The sequence below is a fragment of the Harpia harpyja genome, chromosome 11, assembly GCF_026419915.1.
Source record: "Harpia harpyja isolate bHarHar1 chromosome 11, bHarHar1 primary haplotype, whole genome shotgun sequence".
Taxonomy (NCBI): Eukaryota; Metazoa; Chordata; class Aves; order Accipitriformes; family Accipitridae; genus Harpia; species Harpia harpyja.
The window spans coordinates 3,770,371-3,793,483 of NC_068950.1; the positions used below are offsets into that span (position 1 = coordinate 3,770,371).

A 23,113-nucleotide genomic window follows, 5' to 3' on the forward strand; every position below is an offset into this window, starting at 1 on the left:
GTAGGTGCGCTCCTCCTCCATTGGGACTCAGCTCCTTCTAGACCTGGTGCAAAACCAAAGGCAGTCCTTGTGCCAAGGGAAATACGGCGGCTGGACACGTGTCCCTCAGTAGAAGGGGGCAAACTCTAAGCTCGTGTCCATCTTGGGAGAACTTCAGGACCACACTAGAAAAAGCCCTGAGCAGCCCACTCTGGCTCCACAGCTGAGGTCCTTTTCAGTGTGAATTCTCCTATGATTCAGGGCACCTGGTCCAAAAGGGTCCTGCAGCACTAGCCTTGGCAGGTGGGCACCCTCTCCAGCGGATTGCTGGGGATTTATGACCGGAGAGGCAAGCTCTGCACTGGTGCTCTGGGCTGCCCACCCACCCCGTGCCTTTGTGCCCCTCGCAAGTGGCTTCTTGAGCTTACTAGAAAACCAGGGGTCCGCTTGCGAGCTTCCCTGCCCCTGGTTATTTAGTAGAGTTGGTGTAGCCTGTGGCCCATTCCTCCTCCCTCACCATCTCTGCTTTCCCCTCCAGGAGCTCTTGGCTTGGGCAGGAGCGAATCCCGAGCTCGGCGTAGCATCGCCGGTGGCTATGGAGTAACCTGTGCTCCGGGTGCGTTGGCACAGCGGGAGGCTGAAGCTGGCTGCCCGGGCACCGGGGCAGCCGAACGCGCCCTGCCCACACGCTCCTTGCCTCTACCATGAATGATGCATCGACGATGGATTATGAACTGCTCTCCCCCTCCTTGGTCGAGCACCCAGCCGGCGCTGCGGGTATGGATGCCGAGCAGAAAACCGTCTTTGCCTTTGTCATCTTCCTCCTGGTCTTCTTGGTGATGCTGATGGTGCGCTGCTTTCGCATCCTGCTGGACCCCTACAGCCGCATGCCCGCCTCCTCCTGGACTGACCACAAGGAGGGGTTGGAGAGGGGCCAGTTTGACTACGCCTTGGTGTAGAGGGCAGGGATGGGGCGAGCCTGGGTGCTCTGTGTGCCTCCCACCCCAGCTGGCCCCGGCCCCGGCCCCCCCTTCCTCTGTGGTGTTGCCCTGGGCCAGCAGGGATGCTCTGGGCAGGGAGGTGAGGTCGAGCTCTTGTCCGGGGTGGGTTTTCTAGGGGTTTCTCTCTTTTCTAAGCACTTTTCAGTTCTCTTCGCAGTCTGCGGGACTCTTGGAGAGATGTGTTGGAGGGGTGATACGACTCCGCGGGGTCCCTGCTGCCCACCGTGCCCCCGGGCAGCGTCGCGTGCTGCAGTGAGGGGCAGGAGGCGATGGGGCAGGGCACGGCGGGACCTGCCCTCGGCCACGGCCCACGGGGCTCCTGGTCTGGGTGGCTCTGCCTGGTGCCAGGCCAGAGCTTTGACCCCCACCTCCTCCTGCCCCCCACGTCGCCTTCGTCCGTGTCCTCCGGGGAGTGCTGACCGTGGTCCAGTGCGTGTGTGTGTGCGTGTCCCTTGTAGCTGAGCTGTGTCTGTCAGGGGGTTTATAGGCACCAGACCCAAGTGCTGGCTTTGTTCCTCTCTGTGTGGCAGCCCCAAGTGCCCCCCCCCACAAGTGAGGGGGAGATGGAGACCCCCCACCCCCCCCCGCCATGCGCAGCCCCCTTTTGGCATCCAGCCCTGCAGCCTGCTCTTCGCTTTACATCGTAGTGACCTGTCCCTGCCCAACTGGTGAAAATGGTCTGAGCGAGGTGCAACCACGCAGCTACCCGCAGACCTGCCTGGGTGGCCCTGCTGGGATCCCAGGAGGGATCGAAGGTCCCACACGACATTTGGGAGCTGCTCCTCAGTCAGCCCAAGCCTGGCAGCCTCCCACCGGTATCCCATTCTGGCCAGTCCCTGCTCCAGCAGGATCTGGGTGGCCTCCCCATGTCCAGGGGGTCGCGGGGGGTGGCCGGCCCTTCCCTGGCCACCCTGCATCTGGGTATCAGAGGGGCTGTATAAGTAGTCGAGGGGAAAACAAGGCTGTCCTTCTGCCCCTCTGTGGGAACCATGCCTGTTGAGTAGGGGTGCTGCAGCTAGCCACGGGGCTAGCAAAAGCCATGGTGGGTCATGGCTGCAGGCCACTAAGAAGCTTTGTTCTAAGGGATTTGAGCCCATGGGGGAGAACCTCTTCCCCCACCATGGAAATAAAGCTGCACTGTGCTAACCCCACACCGCTCTTCCTCTGCTCTTTGATGCGTCCCAGCAGGCACTGGGAGGAATACTGGCCGCTCCTCAAGCGGTGCTGGGCTGCCCCATCTCTCTCTGTCTGAGCCAAGACCCCACATCTCCCAGCACAAGCTGGAGCAGCTCCAGAGGCGATGGGTGCCAGGTGGGACAGGAGCATCCCCACCAGGCCATGGTGCTGTGGGTGCCCCGTACGCGGGCACGTGCTCTGTCAGGGTCATGCAGAAGGTGGTCTTTGGCCACAGCATGGCACCTGGGCCAGTGTTGCTGAGCAGGGACAGTCACAGCCTGGCCACGTCTGCTGCAGGACCTGAGGGCTGTGCCTGGCTGTGTCTTCTACATCAGTCCGGGTCTGCATGAGGAGTGCAGGCACAGCAGGCTGGTAGGTTGTGCTGCATCCAGAGGGACCTTCTGAATGTGCGGGTGCAGATCACCCCCGGAGAGTCCCCGGGGTCCCATGGGCACTGACGTGGAGGAAGGTGCAAGGAGTCACTGCTGGGTGCTGCAGAGAAGTGACTGGTGGGATGTGGGTACCCAGACCCAGCGCACCCTGCTTCTGCATCTCCTCTGGCACCACTCTCCCCCGCTGTCAGACCCAAATCTTAACACCACTCACCTATTGCGAAGCCCAGGAATCTGTTTGAGGGACAGTTTCCCGATTCCTCAATGGGAACATGTTTTCCTTTGCCCAGGTTTCATGGCGTGATTGTCTCCCCCCACCCAGGGGTGCCCCTGCTCTCCCACCACCCAGCAAGGTGGTGGGCTCCCTCCCGGTCGCAGGGATGCTGCGGCCCTGCCTGCCCTCTTGTGGCATATGGCTCTGCCTCTGGAATGGGAGGCCAAGAAGAATTTGCTAAGAATGAGAATGTCAGCCTGGAACTAGGGTTTGAGCTGAACTCAACCAGCTGGACCCTGACTTCTGGATGCATGGCATGATCTCTGGCCAAGCGCGTGTATCATCGCACACCCTGCACATAACATTCACTGCACATTCTAGACAAGCCCTGCATTGCATGACCTCTGCTCGGCACAACCACCGCTCGGCAAAACCACCGGCAAGCAGCAAGAGTGGTGCTGCTCCTCAAAGGGGGATGAGCCAGGAGCAAAGGATGACCACAGCACCAGGCAGGGTGAGCAGGGCAGGATCGGTGATAGCAGTCGGTTTGCTTCTGCTCTCCTGCATCCCCTGTCTCCTCTTTGCCAGCCCTTCTCGTGCCCCCTCATCCCTGTCCTGGCCCCTGTAACCTCTCGTCAGCCCAGCAGCAATGTTGGGGTGCAGACACCCCTCTGCCAGGCTCAGTGATCTGGTGGCCAGGCTCAGACCTCTGGCATCACTCTCCTTCCACTCCCCTTGCTGGGAGAGAGCAAGGGCTCAGGAGAGACTTTGCTGATGCGTCCGTCCCTCCTCCCTCATCTGCCTTCTGCTCTGAGGCTTTGCGAAGGACCTCAAAGTCCCCACGGGTGCTGAGACATGCAGGGGTGGGAGAGCTGGATGAGGCCGTAAGAGCGAAACTGTGTCCCTGAGGAGTACAGAGAAGAAACCAGCCTGGGCTCCCTCCGTGTTGGAGCTAGGATGGGTCCTGCCACGTTCCCAGGCTGCCTCTGACGCGGCATCCCCGCCACCCCTCAACTCTGGCAGATGGGCACGGTGCTGCCGCTGCTGCGCCTAGACGAGGAGGAAGACACGGAACCACTTAACCCAAAATAATTTTTATTGTTGCTGTTGCTTCTGATACAAAAAGGAATTCCACAAAGAGCCACCTCTCTGTGCGGGACAAGGGGGCACAGGTTTTGGGTTTCAACGCTTCCCAAAAAAACAACCAGCAAGAAATGTCAATACAAAAAAAAAAAAAAAACAAAACACCGCACCAGAGAGGAATGAAGGAAACCTTGAGCTTTTTCATTTGAGACTTTTGGCTCAACACACGCACACAAACCCATGTCTGCTAATTTATTATTATTAATAGTTTTTTTTTTTTTTAAAAAAAAGCACCTGTTGGAAAAACAAAACAAAACAAAACAAAATAATAAAAAAAACCCCAAACATCAGGCCACCCATCCTGTCACAAGCTCTGGGACTCTTGCAAAATCCAGAGTCTGGAGCTGCATTATGCAAAAGAGTTTTCAAGTTTGACATTAGCCCAAATACAGTATACATACACTTCCCCCACCCCATGCGGTGGCAGCGTACCAGGAAAAAAACAACCCCCCTCCCCAAGTACCAAAAAAAAAAAGCTACAGGAATATGCACTCCTCACAACAACGAGCAATCATAACTTTGGTGGTTATACATAAATATGAAAGGGTGGATGGATACAGTGCACTAACGCTGACGATTCAATACCAGCACCAGCTTCTGAAAGCACCTTAGATTTGTTGATAAGGTAGTCTTGTGTGTCACCAGAGTGAATTAGCACCTTTTTTTTCCCGTGATGATGCACAGGGTTGATGCAGAACTGAAAACAGATTCATGCAAAACTAGGAAATGGCATTGCAGAGACCAGCTGTGTGAAGAACACTCTTGAGGGAGGAAGAAAAGCCCACATGGACAGAACGGTCTGGGCAGGCTACTTGAGGCAGCAGGGAGACCTCAGTTCACTTAATTAATATTTTCCAGACTCTTTTTAGTGCATTTCGTTCGTCTGCATTAACCAGAGACTGTCCATCTCGGTTGTCACCTTGGCCTGACCAAGATGTATGCGACAACCAGAGGGGAGTGACTTGCAGCCCCCGTTTTCAGAAGTGCTCCTGACTGGGGGGGATCTGCCCATAAGCCCCAGAGTCACACAGATGGGGTGGCTCGGAGTCACGGACTGTTTGCGAAATGAAGCTCTGGCTGTCCCTGCCTCTTTCCTCCTGCCAGGCTGCACAGACACCCCCCCACACCCCAATCCCCATCTTGCTCCCGCTGCTGGGAAACTTTTCACAGGATTTTCAAACGCTCACATTGGTGGGGGCCAGGAAATCTGCCCCTGCAGCATGCCACATACGTCCTGCCAAGCCCTCCATCCCCTCTGGCATGGGGAGCATCCAGATGCTCTTTACCAGACTCGTGACATTTTTCCTGCCAGTTTAGTTTGTCCAACCACATTCAACAATGCAATTATTTGCCTTTCCCCGGAGCTCCTCCTCATTTATAGAAGGACACCTTATCCCCTGGACTTGCTGGAGCTCTGGAAAAGCCCTTCCAGCTCCAATCTTTGGAAGGCATGCACGTGTTCAGCATACCGCAGTGTGAAAACCCTAGGTTCCCTACAGGAGCCCGTGGTCCTGTGGTCTGGCTGCTTCGTGATGTGAGGTTAGCAACCCGAACTGCCCCTTCACTCAGAGGTGACCTTTTCTGTTTGACAGAGGAGCCCAAAAGGACCAGAGGACATGGAGAGGACAGAGAAAGACAGAGCACAGCCAGTGTAGGTATGGGATGGTTTCTGCAGCACCATCATGACAATGCAGAAGCAAAGGAGGAACGAGAGCTGTTGGGAAATGCACTAATACCACACCGTGCCATAGCTCCTTCCAAAGCTGCCCCCAGCCCCCCCCAACATTTCCTGGGCTGTGGGGTGGTCTATGGCCTGTGACCATGAAGGACAGGCAGCTTCCCCATGGCACTGCCCTTGCCAGCTCGGACTAACAGTATCTTGGTTAAAGGAGACAGGCAAGAGCTGAGCAGAGGGAGGGAGTCCCTGCTAACAAGGTTTGAAGCTTTGACAAAGCTTTCATGAGCTCTTTTGCGGTGTGGCTTGGTTTTGACTCAAGCACCCCATGAAGCGGAGTATCCCTGCATGGCCAAGGTGAGTGCTGAGCCCAGAGGGACATTTCCCATCAGTCGTACAGTGCAGTGGGGGAGGTGGTGGCAGGGGGTGCAGCGAGAGAGGAGGCAGTTGTTTCCAGGTGTGGATGGCAAGGCTAAGGACTGTACTGTCGGTTGGGTGGGTGGATCTCATGGATGTTAGTAGAGCTGGAGCTGGAGCTTCATCCTCAGTGCTTGGCCCAGCTCCCCTGCTAAGTAGTTGAGGTGGTTCTTGGCCTCTAGTTTCTGCAGTTCCCTCTTGCGGTACAGGGGCACGCTCACGATTTCCAGCAGGTAGGTGCCAGGCACTATTTTCTTGCGGCCGAGGTGCAGGTAGCTGAGCCCCTCTTTTTGGTGGATGCGGAAGTAGCCATCCTCATTCCCGTGGGAGATTAGGTACCGCACACGGTTCTCCAGGGGCTCCACAGCTGGCAGGAGCTCCAGGATGTGCTCCTTGTGAGCCAGGTCAGAGAGGTTCAGCATCATGGACAGAGGAGCATCCACATCCATGCTGGCCAAGTTCACAGTGTGATCCTTCAAAAGGAACCAGGCATGTTACTTACAGATACCAAGAAAAGCTCATGGCCGGGTGAAGGAGGACTTGATTTAGAGGGCTTCTGCCCCATGGGCCACCCCAAAGCAGCTCTGAGAAGTGGCTACGACTTCTATGGTCCTTGCTTTCCTTCAAGTGTTTCTTGGTACCCTGTTTGTGTCGCTGAGACTGAACCAGCCAGTACACAGCCCTCATCTTCAGGGGAAGAACCAACAACTTCAGAGGCATTTTCCTCCCAAGGCTTGAAGGGCCCATAATGACCTCCCAGTCCAATCTGTCCTGCCCAGACCTGTGAATTTCTTGGGGGAGCCTTGGACAGAGGCCAGAACTTCCCTCAAGGAATAACCTGTATTTATAGTGATAGGTCCAGTCTGGAGTCAGACAGTAAGTGCTGAGAGTCCGCTATGGCCCTATGGGAACTGCTCCCCCATCAGCTCCCCATGTGTGCGTTATTTCTTGGTTGCACGTATCTCCAGACATCTGTGGCCAAACCACACAAGTGTGTGTCACTTAAGATTGTCCTGACCTCCTCTAAAGTATTGTGAAAGACCTTCCATTTCTGCAGGACTTCTGGACTCGGCAGCATCCACAAACACCCAAACACCCAGCATGGGCAGGTACAGAGTGAGCTCTATCTCTGTCTGGACTGAGGCAACCCCACAGGAATGGGCACACTGCATGTGATCCACTCCAGGCAGCTATCCCCCAAGTGACCCAGCTCTTGCCTTGCTCTACCCCATCCAGGATGCCATGAATTTCTTACCTGGTGCTTCTCAGTGCCATTGACGCTGCGTCGCTGCCGACCCCTCTTGGGGTAGCCATTTATCTTGCACTCATAGCAGGTTTCAGGGGAGAGCAGGTTGTCTTCATCCTCTTCTTGGGGGGCAGGAAGGTAGGAACCCTTCCCAAAACCCAAGCCAGAAATACAGTGTCTGGTAGCAGAAGAGCAGAGAGACCCATCTCAGATTCATGCTTCAAGAAGGACATCTTACCATTGCCCTCACGGGTTCTCCATGTGGCACCCAGAAACACATGGAGGATCACGCCTGGGTATAGGACATGGCTTGTACACAAGACATGCCTGAGAGAGATCAGGCCACATCTTGTTCAGATGTGGCCAGTAGGTTTAATCTGTCTGCATCCTGCACTAGATGGATCTGCAGAGCATCTGCTACAGTGCTAGCAGCTGCACTAATGATTGGATTAGTGAAATGGAAGAGGAGATGCACATTAGTATGAGGATCTTGTGATGGGGGAGGAACAGTCTGGCATGGAGAAGTTGAGGACTCATGTGGGAATGGGACCTTGCTAGCCTCTGGAGCTCCTTCAAATTGTACTGGTGGCAGAGAGCAGAAGTGTGGTGATGGAGCGTGTCTGGGGCACCACGCACTTGGCAGCCTGCAATATCCCCCAGGAACGTACAGGTGCCTGTGGGGACTACCTGCTGGCTGCTCTCTTACCCTTGTCCTGCTCGGAAGTAGCCTCCAGGACAGCCGCAGAGATAGCCTCCATCTGTGTTGGAGCACCCGTAACTGCAGGGGCTGCCGCCTGCTGAGCATTCATCCACATCCTGGCACCCACCAAAGGCTTGGTCAAAATCGAAGCCAGATGGACAGACGCACTTGAAACTTCCCAGAGTGTTGTAGCAGGAGGCAGAGCCGCAGGCAGTGGGGCTGGAGCACTCATTTTCATCTGCGCCCAAAGACAGCAGAACTAGTCAGAAACTTAGTGGAAGGGAGCTCCTGTGCTGCTGGTGCTCCCCACTCCACATGGCCAAGGAAATCTGCCCATGGCCATTGCTGAGCTGGCAGCAGGCTCCCTTCTGGCTGCCTGTGAGACCTCATCCCATGCAGGTTCCTGAAGGACTGCCTTGATTTTTTTATCCTCCTGCAATGCAGGGAGCTGCTGGCGTCAGGAGCACTGGGAGCTCATCAGTCTGCAGAGGAGCTTCCTGACATTCCCTGTTGCAGAGAGAACCTGGGGCAGTGCAGGGCAGGGCAGGGGCACCCTCTCTGGGCACAGGCATGGTCTGTCTCTGGGACAGAGCGGGAAGATCAGTGCTGGGTTAGCAGAGATGAACCCAGAATCCAGTGTCAGAGATGGCCGGGGGTGGCTGGAGAGGGTCTTGGGGCTTAGTTGCCCTCTATCCCCCATCCCACAGCTACAGCATGCAAAAGCCCCCATCCCACACTCACCCACACACTGATTCCACTGGTAGTGCTGCACGTAGCCCTGCGGACAGCCACAGCGGTAGCCTCCGAGCACGTTCTGGCAGCCGTGCTGGCACCGATGGTTTCCATCACACTCGTCCACATCTGCAGCAATGTAACACAGATGGTGGTGAGACAACTTCTCCCTGTCTTGTGGGCAGCACTGGGTGCACGGGGACCACAGCAGCCAGCATCCTTGAGGGATCCCTGTGGGTGGGCAGGTCTTCTGCCTAATTATTTCTCTGCAGCTTGGAATTGAATAACACCCTCAGCCCCAAGACCCACAGACAACCCCATGCAGCCCCTGCTTGGATGTTTTTTGATTTAAGGTCTGGCCTGGACCATTACCAGATCTGCTCTGCTTCAGGCTGCCTGGGCTGAATATAGGCTTTTCTTTAGCATAGCACATGGTGGGTTTTGGCCGGCATGAGATCTCCCCTGATGAGATACAGGACCATTCCTTTCCCAGCCTTGGCTACTATAGTTGCAGCACTGAGACCTTCATCTACTTGTCCAAGAGCCAGTGTTTCTCCAGGCAGGTCAGGCACTGACCTCTCCTTTGCACCAGGGCTTCCCGTGTGGGCTCCTGGTGCCCCACAATAAGGAGTAGTCCCTTGGCTGGACTGAGCTGCTTTAGAGATTGTGAGTGAACTAGGAACTCTTCCACATGGAAGATGTGTCTGTCAAAGCCCCAGAGACACGGACCCACCTTCGCAGTTGACACCAGAGCTGTCCAGGGAGAATCCTTTCTGGCACTCGCAGTTGTAGCTGCCTGGCGTGTTCAGACACTGTCCTTTGGCTCCACACAGAGAGGGCTGAGCTGTGCACTCATTATTGTCTGCAAAACACCGGTGGCTGCTTGTAAGTCTCTCCCCAGTGATGTGGCTGTGTGCAGCTTTGCAGACAGCTACCTTGCATCGTGGAGCTTAGCCCAGTCTGAGTAGCAGACAAGTCAGATGCACAACCCCAGGCCGACTGGAGAGGTGCAGTGCTCTAGAGCCAGAGCTGGGGGGCTGGAAAGACTCTTCTGGGCTTAAAGCTAACCCACGGGGACCGTGCTGGTGCTATATAGCAGAGCAGCGAATGCCTCTACTCACCGATGCAGGACGAGTGGTGCTGAGTGAAGCCTGGGGGGCATTTGCAGTTGAATCCTCCAATAATGTTCACACAGAGGAACTGGCAGTTGTGCTGCTTGGTGGAACATTCATCCAAGTCTAAAGCAACAAGCACAAGAACGTGTTTCTCAATTTATCTTACTGAGATATCTTATCTTTGTGGTCTGATTCTGTGGCACCTGCACGTACATGGTGATACACAGTGGTGCTGGGTAGACCAGGACCTGCCATGGACCAGCCTCAGGAAAAACACACACACAATTCTTACATGAGAATAACAAGTCCAGGGAGCCTCTCCCCACCTCAGCTGCTGATCACATACAGACACATTTGGAAGATGCAGAGATTTTTCTCTGCCTCTCTTGTAATCCACAGATCCCAGACTCACCCAGATTCTTAGGCCACCCTCTTTGCAGCCTGATACATCAGTACTGTGAGAGGTGGGCAAAGCCCCAGCCTGGCAGCCGCCAGCACCAGGAGGAGCCCTGACAGTGACTCTGACACACGTAGCCCACTTGTTGGAGACATGCAGGTTCACGGCCCCTGGAGCTCAGCACAGCTTGGGATATGCTGTGTGGTCCGTAGCAAAGGGCAAGGAGTATTATTTTTTCTGATGAGACAGGTCTAGACTGTCTGTGGAAGGATGGCACCCTAATGCATCAGTCCACGACGGTCCAGCATGGCACCTTTTTCCATGTCTAGCCTTGTCCTGTGGCTGAAGAGAAGGACCTGACTGTTCTGTCACATGTTAATCAGCTTTTGCCATCCCCCCATGCTGCCAGAGATGAGGCAGGGTCTCTGCTGCCTTCTCCTGGGTGAATACCTTTGCAGATCTTCCCATCTTCTTGCAGAATGTACCCTCGGGGGCAGGAGCACTGGTAGCTGCCTTCTGTGTTCTTGCAGATGAAGTTACATGGCTTAGGGGACTGGTTACACTCATCCAAATCTACACTCGAGAGACAAGACACATCAGCATTCACAGGTTGTGCTGCTGGACTGGGTCCCCCCCACCCCTTGGACCACTCAGTCTACCAAAGGGCTCCTGAATACAAGGTGAGCCCATGTAACTAAGTGGTCAGATGGCCCTATGGATCCTGGCACTCCCTGCCCCAGATAAATGCATCTCGTCCACTCTCCAGGAAACAGGTGAGCAGAGACAAGGGCTTTGAAGGAACACCTCAATTTGAGCCAGCACCACAAATCCAGGAGATCTCCTGCAGGAAAAGAGCTGAAACACCTCCCTGCTCACACATGGGATATTGTGTGACCTGGTGGATCTGAGTGACATCTTTCCTAGCCCCTTCCTAGCTGAAGAGACGGGTAGATGGTCCTCCTGAGTACCGGGAACATCAGGGATGGGGCCAGCCCTGTACTTCTGGAGCTTTGTCACCTCTGCCCAGCAGGCAGTAACAGCCATGGCTCTGACAAAGCCCATAACTGTGAGCCAGGCTGGAGGGGACAAAGCTGGAGAAAGGGCAAGGATGTTTAGAGAGGAATCCTGTCCTGGTGCTCAAAGTCATATCTGCTCTACTCCTAGGCACAGAGCTTGGTTTCTGGGAGCCAAGTCCTCTTTTCCGCTCTGTGTCTAGGACACAGCTGCTGGCGTGGTCCTGGACACCATCTCAGTACTGGAAGCATGGCACATTCTCAACTCCTTCAGTACTTCCCCAGATGCCTGCAGCTGTGATTCCAGGGGTGCCTTTTATGTCAACATCTGGATCCCAACGTGGCACTCACGCTGGCTAGAACCAGCTGCCCTGCCAGTGAAAGGTTTGGCTGCTCACAGACTTTCATCTCTGGACCACATTCCCTGCCAGTCCCTGTGACTCCTGGGGTCAGAGGGAGAAGACAAAGAGCCTCAGTTTTAAGGAGTTAAACAACATGGAGTGACAAGTTTGAGGTATAGAGGACCGTGCAATAGGGCAAAGTGTCCAGAGCCCTGCTATGGATATGCAGGACAGTACGGGCAGAGGTGAGGTCACGTCCCAGCTGGGTGTTACAGGACCCTCTCTTTGCATGCTGAAAAGTAGGGGTGGAAGTCTGCCAAGGCCAAGGGCTGTCCAGACACGAGATTCCTTCTCCCGACTCACCCACACAGGCTGTGCCTGTGATATCCGCGGTGTAGCCCAGCCTGCAGTGGCAGCGGAAGGAGCCGATGCTGTTGATGCACTGTCCATTCTTGCAGAGGTTGGGCAGTACCTTGCACTCGTCGATGTCTGCCGGAGGGAGGGAAGGACCTGTTAGTGCCAATACTGCCTCTGTCCCCATGCTCCTGTGCCAGAGACTACATTCAGGGAGTTGTAAGATAGTGTCACAGAGGTTTCTTGTCTGCTCCAGGCACTGTGTAGGTCTGTCCCAGCCAGTTCCCGGTAGAATTCTGCCTGTATCCACACCTTGGCTTTCTCCCCTCTGCATCGAAGGTGATTCAGGCCCCAACTCACCTCTCCCATCAGTGGAGTACCCTGGCCCATGAGGACACATTTTCTTGTACTGGGCGGTTCCAGGAAGGGGGCAGAGTTCACACTGGGGACCCCAGCTGCGCCCACTGTTGCAGCAGCATTCAGATTTGGTGACCAAGTTGCGGTTGGTGGAGGACATCTGGCACATGGTTTGCAGTACTTCAGTGAAGCAGAATCCTTGGCGGGTGTCTGGACAGAGAGAGTGGGGATAGAAGGTCAGGAACTGAGACAGTGTCAACACCAGGGATAACTGAGCAGCCTGTCCAGCCTGTACTAGTTCCAGCATGGAGGGTAGTGTGGTTTGGATAATGCTAAAGGTAAAGGTGATGCCCCAAAAACCTTTCCCCTCAGAAACCCCGAAACACCTGAAAAGCATCATCTGCTACTAAAGAGATGCTGCTCAAGACCCACCAGGACTTGGTAATTACCAATACACTCTGTGCCAGAGGGACTGACTTCAAAACCTTCATTGCAGTCACAGCGGTAACTTCCCACCGTGTTGATACAGCGGCCGTTGGGGCAGATTCCAGGCTTGGTGCGACACTCATTCTCATCTAGGAAGGAAGGAAGCAACCACAAAGAGCTGTTGTGAGGCATAGGACAAATTTCAGCTTTCCATGAGTCTCCGTGCTACCACTCAGTTTGAAACGCCCTCACATAGTCCTTGAGGACCACTTCCACATCCTTAGGCAGCTGAGAAACACATCCACCTGCCCTGGACCTCTCCCAAAGCAGGGTGGCTGAGTACCCGGCTTCCCTGGTTTGCACATTCTCCACCTGCAAATGGCCAAGCTGCTGGGCTAGGAGCGGAGCTGGGCTTGTTCTGCATTCCTGCTGTGCCTAATACTGTGCAGGTCTGGGCTGTCCGGTGCTGGCCCTTCCAAAAGCAGCTCAGTGCAAAGAAGCTTAACACAGACATGAAAAGACTCAACAGAAAGGACACATGGCATAATGTGTGTCATCCTGTGCTGGAACTGTGTAGACCTATGGGTCCAGACATGAACAGAGGTTTTGTGTGTGTAGGCATCTAGTAGGATATACGGGAAGTTCTGACACATGGGAAACCCTGGGGAGGGGCTGTTTGGCAGAAGGACACAAAATAAAGCTACATGGGCAATGCCTAGAAGAGGATGGTCTCCAGCCCGACTGCGAATCCCTCCCAGCCTGGTCCTTGGTACCTGTGCAGCCCTCTCCATCGGGCCTGCGTTGCATTCCTGGTGGACAGATGCACATGAAGGTGCCAATGAGATTCTTGCACAGCATCCCTCGAGACTCGCAGTCGTGCAGTCCCTCTGCACACTCATCCAGATCTGCAACCGAGAACCTCATGAGACCATGTTCAACTTGCCAGCTCTGCAGCACTGTGTGGGCAACTAGGAACTGAGTGCTCACATCTGCACTGCTCCACAAATCCCTACTGCCTTGGTCCAGGCTGGCTGGCACACAGCATGAACACCAAGGTAGGTAAGAGTGAGTACAAGCTCAGAGATGCCAGCTCAGAAGTCCTGCCTTCTCTCTGTACAGCACCAGAGACCGGTTAAGTGCAGGGGGCTGGGGAGAGCGTGGGAGCCCCCCTGATGCGTGCAGAAGGGAATTTTACCTCTGCACATTCTTCTGTCTTCTCGGAGGGCGTATCCAGATGGGCAGGTGCACTCGTAGGAGCCAAAGGTGTTGATGCAGCGGAAGGCACAGAGCAGGGGATTCAGTGCACATTCATTGATATCTGGGAGGCAGGAGAGAGGATAGAGCTCGACTGTGTGCTCTCAGCAGAGTCAGCTGGGCAGTAATGGTGGTGGACCTCCCCAGGACAGACTCCCCTCCTCCCCGTGCATTCATCTCATGAGAACTTTGTTCCACCAAGGCTTCCTGTCATGGTCTTCAGTTGCAGAGGGACAGACACCTGGTATCTCAGCAGCTTTGATGGGGACAGGGTCCTGGCTCCTTGGTGAGGCAGCTCCTGCATTTAGGCAGGTCTCCAGACCTCCTCCTGGGCTCCAGCCTCAGAGGAAGCCAAAAGGGACCAGCGCTGATGTACACACTCGTGTGGAGATGAGCCCCAGCCAGCTTTTCTACACTGTTCCTTGGAGGCTGACCTGACTGCTGCTCACCCAGGCAGTGACCCAGTGGGGTCACACACACGGCCCAGTATGCAATAGGGGTGCAGGGATTGCCTCACAACAGCATTACCTTCGCATGTCATCATGGGACCTGGCTCAAAACCCTCATCACAGGCGCACTCGAAGCCTCCCACCACGTTGGTGCAGGTGCCGTTCCCACAAGGGTTGCCAATGGAGCACTCATCGGTATCTGGAGGAAGCCAGGACCACATTAGGTGGATGAGTTAAGTAGAAAAATGCAGGCTGGTCTCTTCTTGCAGCCAGATCATTCAAACAAGTCCAGCAAAGCCAGGAGCCAGGGGCAAAAAAAGTACACACACACGCACACACACGCATGCACATGCTCGTGACCTCTGATCTAAGGAGGATAAAAGCAAGAGGTGCTCCCCATGCAGACCCTTACCCACGCAGTTGACTCCTGTGTAGTCCAGGTTGTACCCGAAGGGGCACTCGCAGCGGAAGGACCCATCAGTATTAATGCAGGCCCCATTTATGCAGACACCCAGGTTCTCTGAGCATTCATTAACATCTAGAAGGGAAACCAAGACAATGAAACCTCACGTGTGCATGCAGCCAGAAACATATCCCTGTCCTCTCAGGACTGACCCTGCAATCTCAGATACTCCCTCTCCAGAGCTGGGAGCTGAACCTTTGGTGAACAGTCAGAAACGATGAGCTTGGGAGGGCACCCAGTCCTATGTCCCTCCCCTCCTGCCACTGGGATTCAACCCTACTCTCCAGATAGCCTAAGTTTGGTTGCTTCTAGGCAACCTTCCCACAAAACAAATTTCTTCTCATCCCTAGAACAGACCTTACCTTCTCGGGTGTCACCTGGGCCTGGGATGGCTCCATGGCCATATGGACACAGCTCCTGGAAGGCAACTGGAAGAAAGCAGAAAAGTGAGATATGCTTACAAGTGCTTTTACTCACAGAAGCTGAAATGTGCTTTAGAGGCTTCTAGAGCAGGACTGAGAGCTTGACAGCTCACTGCCCATGGGAGACCACAAAACCCCAGCTGGCTGGAAAACACCTGCGCTTGCCTTGGATCTGGAGGCACTGAGATGCTTTTGCCTTATCTAAAACCCTGCAGAGAACTGAGAGCAGATCCAAAGCAGAAATAAGCCTGACTGTGGTTGCTGGAGACCCTGGGAATACTGCAGTCCAGTAAGAGCTACTAGGTTTCAAAGCAGTAATCTCCAGATGGAGGAGCCCACTTTGCTGGATGGCTTACATTGCTGGTTGTCTTGCCTGACCTGCACACCTTCCCCACACTCTGCGCGTGTTGGAGACACACGCAGCCATCTCTCCCATGGAGGTAGGTCCCAGCACACCTACCGTTTCCTTCCTGCGGGCACAGCTCACAGGGGTCTCCCCAGCCTTCTCCTGGCATCTTGCTGCAGCAACACCGAGCCTTGGTTGTGTTGAAGGCCTTGGGGACGGAGCACTTTCCGTTGTCAAAGCGAGTGAAGCAGAAACTCTGGCGAGTGTCTGTAGGAGGATGGGGAAACGCACAGGTCATTGCAGACATCCAGGATGGTTATGCTCCCCTCCCCATCATGATGAGCTGCACTCACCAAAGCACCGTCGGCCATTATCAGACAGCACAAAGCCTGGAGGGCAGACACACTGGAAGCTGCCAGGGGTATTGGTGCATGTCCCAAAGAGGCAGATGTTGGGCTCCTCTTCACACTCGTTGATATCTGGGAGCACCAGGGACGTATTACTTACAGAGCAGCCACAGGTTGCTCCTTTCCTTATTGCATTAAAACCACCTGAAGCTGTGATGTCAGGGGAGCTCTGATGCCTGCAGGACATCACCCCAGCCCTAACCCTTAACCGACCCTCAGGGCAAATGGGACAATGAAGAGGCCAGGGCACAGCAAAACCACCGAGCCTCCTCCGTCATGGGAGCAGGCCTTGCCTTGCTCTGTGTCCAATTGCTTTCAAGAAGATATTTGGGGATGGTCATGCATGCCCCAGCCCACTCAGGAAGAATATGGTTGTTCTGGGAATAGTCCAAGATGTCCACATGCTGTGCTGGAAATGGTGGAGGCAGAGAGGCAACATTACCGATGCAGTTGTCGTTCTGCACCTCATACCCAGGGGGGCAGATACAGCGGAAGGAGCCCTCCAGGTTCTGGCAGGTGCCTGGGGAGCAGGTCCCAGGCAGGCTCACACACTCGTTGATGTCTGCAGAAGAGGGGAAATAACCAGCGATAGTGTCTGTGCTCAGCTCAGAGGACTTGGGTGCAGGGTACCTTACTGCACCCAGGCCCTACCTGCAGCTGCACCCTGCTTTGCCCAAAAGATGCAAGGGAAGCAGAGAAGACATTTTCCAGAATGCTCTACCTTGTGCACCCTGGGAACATGGACTCAGCCCTGCAGGACGTGGTGCTGCAGGAGGCAGAGTGGTAGACACAAGTCACCAGAGTACGACGTGCCTGCCTGCCTGCCCCCAGAGTCCCCGCCTGCAGGATAGTTGCCAAGGCATCCCCGATACAACTCTGCATGCTGTAGGGGCATGGACAGGACAACATTTCTCCTCGCTGCCTGCGGGTCTCAGCACATGGAAAGGGACTGGCTTGACTGTTCCCTGCATTGCTGGAAGGGAGATGCAGGCATAGTGCGGCCCAGTCCAGCTCTCCATGGGCAGTCAAATGACCAGGCTTTGGCTCCAGAGGACTTGGGGCCTTGTGAGCAGTTCTGGAGAGTCCACTGCTCCGTTGCCTCTGATGGGACCAGCTTGGGGACAACATCTCATAGCACTGCACAGCGCCAGCCACACCAACACACAGCTCAACCCACTGAGAAGGGCCAGCCTCCTGCCCTGACACTCACCTACGCAGTTCTTCCCATCAGGGGTCCGGTCATACCCCTCTTGGCACAGGCACTGGAAGGAACCGATGCTGTTGATGCACTGGCCGTTTCGACACACCTGCCCCACCAGGGATGAACACTCATCAATGTCTGTGGGAGGGAAATGATAAGCACAACGGGAAGAGATATGCACAGCATGTGAGTGTCAGTGTGCCACCTTAGCCAGCCCTACACCTCCGACACATACAACTACGCCTACAGCCACTGCCAGGTGACACCCAGAGGTCACTTCTACAGCCACTGCCAGGTGACACCCAGAGCTGGCCCCCTGTGTGCCACTGTGTGACACCCCATGCCCTACAGCCATTGCCACGTTGATCTTGATCAATAATCCATGCGGTCAGGGTTTCATGCAACTCACCCATGCAGTCGTTATTGTGTGTTAGCTCAAAGCCAGGGAAGCAGAGGCAGTTGTAGGAGCCAACTGTGTTCTTGCAGGTCCCGTTTCCACAGGGCTGTCGGTCACACTCATCAATGTCTGCAGAGAGAAGGTCACAGCTGATTCAGGGGCTGAGTGAGCTAAAAGCCACTGTCTTGGGTGTGCAGACAGGGTCCAGGCAGCTGCACAACACCCCTGTAGTTTGCAGGGGCAGCCTGGGATCGAAAGGACACAGTGGCCCTTGGCTGTCCTTGGCACCACCCAGCGGGTGCTGGAGAGAGCTCACGTCCATCCTGATCCATGATTCACATGGCAGGGCTGTGGCAGTCACACTGACCCATGCACATGGTCTGCTCCCCCGTGGCCTTGAAGCCGTTGTGGCAGATGCAGACGTAGCTGCCCTCGGTGTCAACGCAGTCCCCGTGGCTGCAGACGTTGGGGATCTCCTGGCATTCGTTGCGACCTAAAACAAAGCAAAGTGGGCACTAGTGAGCGGAAGGGATGGACCAAACGGGAAGAGCCAAGGCACTGGCCTTCTGCAGACCCCTGCCTGCTGGTGGGAAGCTGTGTCTGTGAGCAGCAGCACAGCAGGACGGGGTCTTGGTTTTCTGAGAGGTGGCTTCACAGAGAACAAGATTTATGCACTGTGACCTCTAAAAAAAATAAATTTAATTGGAGAAAATGGCCTGACTAAAGCTGTACTTCACAGTGACCTTCTCTCATCCCTCAGGAGCCCAGAATCCCTGGGAATTGTTCCCAAAGTACAGTTATGCCATATTCACAGCACAGCCAGGTCAGAGTCCCCAGGCTTGACAAAAAAAACAGGAACCCATGCACGGGACTGGCATGTCCTTCATCCTGTTCTTCCTCGGGTCCACACATGGTGGTCTGCAAAACCATCTGAAGAGCCTAGGCAGGGGTGTCAGCGCCTCGCACACGTGTCTCTGGAATAGGTAGCAAAGAGCTCCCATCTTACCCACGCAGGCTCCGCTAGGCGACAGCTTGTATCCAGTTGAGCATTCGCACCTGTAACTGCCCGGGATGTTGATGCAGTCAGCGTTGCGCTGGCAGAGGTTCTCCCCACTGCTGCACTCATCGATGTCTGTGGAAGGAGAGCAGTGCAAAGCTGGACTGTGCAGAGTGCCAGGCACTCACCAGGCACCATCATCCTGGTAGGGCTGGAGCAGCTGAGTGGAGTCAACTGAATTTTAACCCTTGGTTTGCTCCAATCAGGGTCAATTTTCAACCTTTTTCTATTGCTTTGCAATAAAATAATGGGAATTTTAGTTACAACTCAAAACTTTGAAACACTCACATTTGCAAACTTTTTCTAAAAAAACCCCCAAAAACAGAGGAAGGAAAAACCAGACAGGAACATGAATGGAAATCAGCAATTTTTGTCCAAGCATTGATGCGAAAAAAGAAGAAGATATCAAGAAGGCTGAGAACATGTACTCTCTGTCCATGTCTGCTGACAGCCCTCCCCCTGGTGCCCCATGAGGTGGGGAGATGCTAGTGCCATGCCGAGAACACCCACCCTCCTGGGCACCCTTGGCAGCGTTACCCCGGCTGCCCCGTTACCTTCGCAGATGAGCAGGATGTTGTTGTAGCTGAATCCAATGGGACACTCGCACCTGAAGCTGCCGATTTGGTTGATGCAGACACCGTTCGTGCAGATAGCAGGGATCTCACTGCACTCATCAATATCTGCACACAGACAACGTCTCTCAGCATCCCAGGAAGGCAGCAGGGAGGAAAGCATCCCCCATAGCTGGGAGACTGCTGCCTTTGTTCATTCTAAAAAGAAGACTAGCAGGAAAGGGCCACCAGACAAACAGTGGAGCAACTTTTGGAGGATTGATACTGCATCTTGCAGATCATGCCAGGCTAGGGCCGCTCTGCAGAGGTCTGGGTACACAGCAGTCACACAAGATTCCGAGTTGTAGGAACCACGGGATTGCTGGCAGAACCTGCACAGCACATGCTGGGAGGGATCCTACCCAGGACATCCACTTTGTTTTCTCTGAGTGTGTCTCTGCAGTAACATGGACACTTGCTCAGGCTCTGGGACCAGGCTGCAAATGGGAAGTCCAGGGGGTCACTGAAATACTGAGAGGGCTCCAGGGTCCCTGACTCTGTCGCGGGGCCCAGCACAATCTACCACCAGCCCTGCCAGCCCTGCAGCCTTGCACTGATACACTCTTGCACTTTCTTCCTGTGGGCAGAAGATGAATTCACCTCCTTCTTCTTCAGTCCTCTGGCTGGCACTGCCAAGGCCAGGTGAAGCAATGATTAACTAATCTGTTTGTCTCACAAACTACGAGCGAGTCCACCTTTCAAGACTGGAAAACATCTGTAGAGGGCCCACAAATCGTAGGACTTTCAACAGTAGCTCTGGCTTTCCATCTACCAAAGCACAAACCTGAAACCTTGGCTCTCAGCGGTGCCCTGCTGCTGTAGGGCCGGTGCTGCCCGCAGTGTGAGCACCAGGGCTATCACAGGTCTGGATCTACCGAGCCACTGGCCACTGTCTGTGGTCACTGGCCACCTGTCTCTCCAGCTGGGACAGAAACCAAGGCACAATTGCGAATGTGGGGGGGTCCGAGCAGCCCAGCCACTCAGGAGATAAGCTTGAAGGCTTGGCCAGCTGCTTGCAGCCATATCTGCCCACGTCTTTTCCTTGTCTCTCCTCTGCTCAGGGCTTAATTTACTAAGGGAGGGGAAGGGAACAAGCTCACAAGCACCGTATGGCGAAAGCAGAGGGGCAGAGAGCAGACCTGACTCTGCAGGGCACGGGGGCTCTACTCACCGATCGGCTTTCCTGTGTGGATGTCGATGATAAATCCGGGGGCCTGGTTCCCACACAGGATCTGGTACTCAGCTGGAAGAGGAGCACCGAGGTCATGGCCATGCCCGGCGGGCAGAGTGGGGTGCAGCCAGGGACGAGAGGGATAAGGACCAACTACAGCTGGAGTGAGCAGAGAGGGGGTCTGGCAGGAGGGGATCTGCACACTGCTTGGCCGGGAGTTGCAGGGCCCGGCACATGGGGAACCCCAAGAACAGGTATGGCACCGGGCAAAGGGCTTACACGTGCATACACACCACATAAAAGGCATGCACACACATGGCATCCGTGTGCCTCGCATGCAGGTACAGACTCACTCCTCCACGCAGTGCACGGCCAGCACTCCCCTCTGCAACGCTGTCACCCACGCCTAGCCTGCCCATGCAGCCCACACATCATCTCTCCGCAGATACTGTCGCAGTCCCCTGTGTCCTTCTAGTGCAATGCATGTCCCCGCAGCGCTGACCCACAGGCGCTGCCTGCCAGACATGATGCTCTCCCTTCTCCCCCTCTATTTTGTTAGTGTTTGTGCCTCAAAGTGCATGGGATTGCCAGAAAAGTGAGGGGGCATCCACAGTATCAAGATGCTCTTCCAGAAAGGTTGACTTACGGCTGGCTGGTGTGGGGCAGGGCTCGCATGGCTTGTTCCAGGCCTTGCCAATGTTGTAGGAGCAGCAGCACATCTTCTTGGTCATGTTGAAGGACAGCTCGTTCTCACACGTGTCGTTGTAGTTGCGATAGCACACGCTCTTCCTCATGTCTGCAAAGGCAGCCCAGACAGCGTCTTGTGCCAGCGCCAGGAATGGATGTTGCCAGCCCCAGGGCACTCATTGCTGGGGATATGCCACCCTGTCCTGTCCTGGTGCTCAGGGACTGCAGGTGACACACAGGGGAGCCCAGCAAAGCAGCTGCAGTGATGCGCTGAAGCCCTGCTCCAGTGAGAGCATTGGGTCCTGCCCCATAGCAGGCAGTGGCAATGCTCTGCTGGGTCTCTCGCTGCCCGATGCCAGCCACTCTCCCTGTAACTGCTGGCAGGGTGAGCGTCAGCCCCTCTGGCACAGGCAACATGCGCGGCATAGGGGCAGGGATGCGGTGAGGCACTGGTGAACTCAGGCATCCTGAGTCCCAGCCCCCTGCTCTCAGCATTTCTGCTCCATCCGCTCAACCACGTTGCCCACCCCGTGCTGCTCACAGCACAAGCCGGGGGTCACGCACAGGCAGGGCACTGCCAGACCCCTTCCCGCAGATTCGGACCATGGCATACCCATGCAGTTGTTTCCTCCATTGACTTGCATGTATTCAGGGGGGCACACGCAGGTGTAGTTGCCGAGGGTGTTGTAGCAGGTCCCAGGGCCACAGATCCCAATGTGAGCAGAGCACTCATCAATATCTGCCGAATAAAGGAGATTGGAGGTCAAAGCACTGGGCACAGGTAGAGAAGGGCCTGACATGGGGTTGAGGGTAGGCTTGGCACAAGGTATGGATGGGCCTCACACAGGGACCAGGCTGGCCTGGCACTGGGAAAGGGGACAGGGTTTGTGATGAGGATGGGAAGTCTGGAAGAAAAAGTGGAAGGGATGCTGCCAACCACTCCTAGGGCAGCCCAGATACACGCATAACTCTGTTGCACACACATGCACACATGCATGCACACACGGTGCGCCATACACGCCAGGCACACAGACAAGCACAGGCACCACGGCGCAGCTACCTTCACAGATGCGTGTGTCCTCATTGAGGTAGTAGCCAAGGGGGCACTCACACTGGAAGCTGCCAAAAGTGTTCACGCAGTTGCCGCCCTGGCAGAGGCCTGGCAGCTCCTGGCACTCGTCGATATCTGAGGAGGGAGAGCAGCCGGGAGGTGTTCGCTGCCTGCCAGCCCAGCCCAGGCAGTGCCTTCACCCCAGGATCCCTGGCAGGTTCATCCCACCACCTCCAGCCCAAGCGGCTCGGCCGGGTGGCCGGAGCACATCCGAGGAGAGCACACGCTTGCTGTTTATCATTCGGTGGTCAGGGGCTCGGTGGGCACCCAGCCAGCCCAGTGCCACGGCTGGACTCCCCCAGCACCCAAGCCCCTGGTGAGAGGGCATGGGGTCGGGCCGGCTTACCTTCCAAGATGACAGTGATGGGGTTGGGCCGGAAACCTTCTCCTCCAGGGCACAAGGTCTTGTACTCAGCTGCGGAAAAAGTCAGTCAGGGGGATCCTGAGCTGAGCGGGCTCCCATGAAACAGGAGGGGTAGGGAGAACCAGGAGAAACCCAGGAGAAATAGGCCATGAGGATGGTGACAGTGGTCCAGATGGAACAGCCTGACTCCCATCGCATGCCGAGCCAACTTAGCCACGCTGTCTCTGCCTGCTCACCCTTGAATGGGGTTATTCCACATCTACTGCCCTCCCCCAGCCCACTGGACTAGGAATGAAGGATCCCAATCTGGATCACCCAGGCACAACCAGCCTGGTCTCACCCACCCCACTTCACCTGTCCCCTGCTCTGGTCCACCTGCCTAGCCCTGCACTGACACAACAGGGTTGCTTTCTTCTCCCTCAGCTTCCCTTGCTCCATCGTGATGATAGCATATCCTGGAGCCAGCGCCCAGCCTGAGTTGAGAAGCCATAGGGA

General features: G+C 55.3%; 2 protein-coding genes across 4 annotated transcripts in view; one reads left to right on the plus strand and one right to left on the minus strand.

Moving 5' to 3' along the window:
- CTXN1 (cortexin 1) overlaps nt 1–2,131 on the plus strand; it is a 43,319-nt gene extending 41,188 nt beyond the window's left edge. For all 3 annotated transcript variants that reach the window (XM_052802302.1, XM_052802301.1, XM_052802303.1), the window contains one exon: nt 518–2,131. In XM_052802302.1, coding sequence (XP_052658262.1) covers nt 684–938 — 255 coding nt within the window. In that variant the 5' untranslated portion in view covers nt 518–683 and the 3' untranslated portion in view covers nt 939–2,131. The remainder of the gene's footprint in view (nt 1–517) is intronic.
- Nucleotides 2,132–3,821: 1,690 nt separating this feature from the next.
- LOC128148297 (fibrillin-2-like) overlaps nt 3,822–23,113 on the minus strand; it is a 116,356-nt gene continuing 97,064 nt past the window's right edge. The window contains exons 38-65 of the mRNA XM_052801985.1: nt 22,601–22,669; nt 22,204–22,329; nt 21,757–21,882; nt 21,103–21,252; nt 20,457–20,528; nt 19,229–19,354; nt 18,624–18,749; nt 17,985–18,110; nt 17,630–17,746; nt 17,230–17,358; nt 16,462–16,581; nt 15,966–16,091; nt 15,727–15,879; nt 15,207–15,272; nt 14,794–14,919; nt 14,461–14,580; nt 13,874–13,996; nt 13,452–13,583; nt 12,702–12,827; nt 12,256–12,462; nt 11,905–12,030; nt 10,638–10,760; nt 9,797–9,913; nt 9,409–9,537; nt 8,685–8,804; nt 7,950–8,181; nt 7,253–7,421; nt 3,822–6,470 (exon numbers count right to left, since the gene is read on the minus strand). Of these exons, the coding sequence (XP_052657945.1) occupies nt 6,096–6,470; nt 7,253–7,421; nt 7,950–8,181; nt 8,685–8,804; nt 9,409–9,537; nt 9,797–9,913; nt 10,638–10,760; nt 11,905–12,030; nt 12,256–12,462; nt 12,702–12,827; nt 13,452–13,583; nt 13,874–13,996; nt 14,461–14,580; nt 14,794–14,919; nt 15,207–15,272; nt 15,727–15,879; nt 15,966–16,091; nt 16,462–16,581; nt 17,230–17,358; nt 17,630–17,746; nt 17,985–18,110; nt 18,624–18,749; nt 19,229–19,354; nt 20,457–20,528; nt 21,103–21,252; nt 21,757–21,882; nt 22,204–22,329; nt 22,601–22,669 (3,857 nt within the window). The 3' untranslated portion in view covers nt 3,822–6,095. The remainder of the gene's footprint in view (nt 6,471–7,252; nt 7,422–7,949; nt 8,182–8,684; nt 8,805–9,408; nt 9,538–9,796; nt 9,914–10,637; nt 10,761–11,904; nt 12,031–12,255; nt 12,463–12,701; nt 12,828–13,451; nt 13,584–13,873; nt 13,997–14,460; nt 14,581–14,793; nt 14,920–15,206; nt 15,273–15,726; nt 15,880–15,965; nt 16,092–16,461; nt 16,582–17,229; nt 17,359–17,629; nt 17,747–17,984; nt 18,111–18,623; nt 18,750–19,228; nt 19,355–20,456; nt 20,529–21,102; nt 21,253–21,756; nt 21,883–22,203; nt 22,330–22,600; nt 22,670–23,113) is intronic.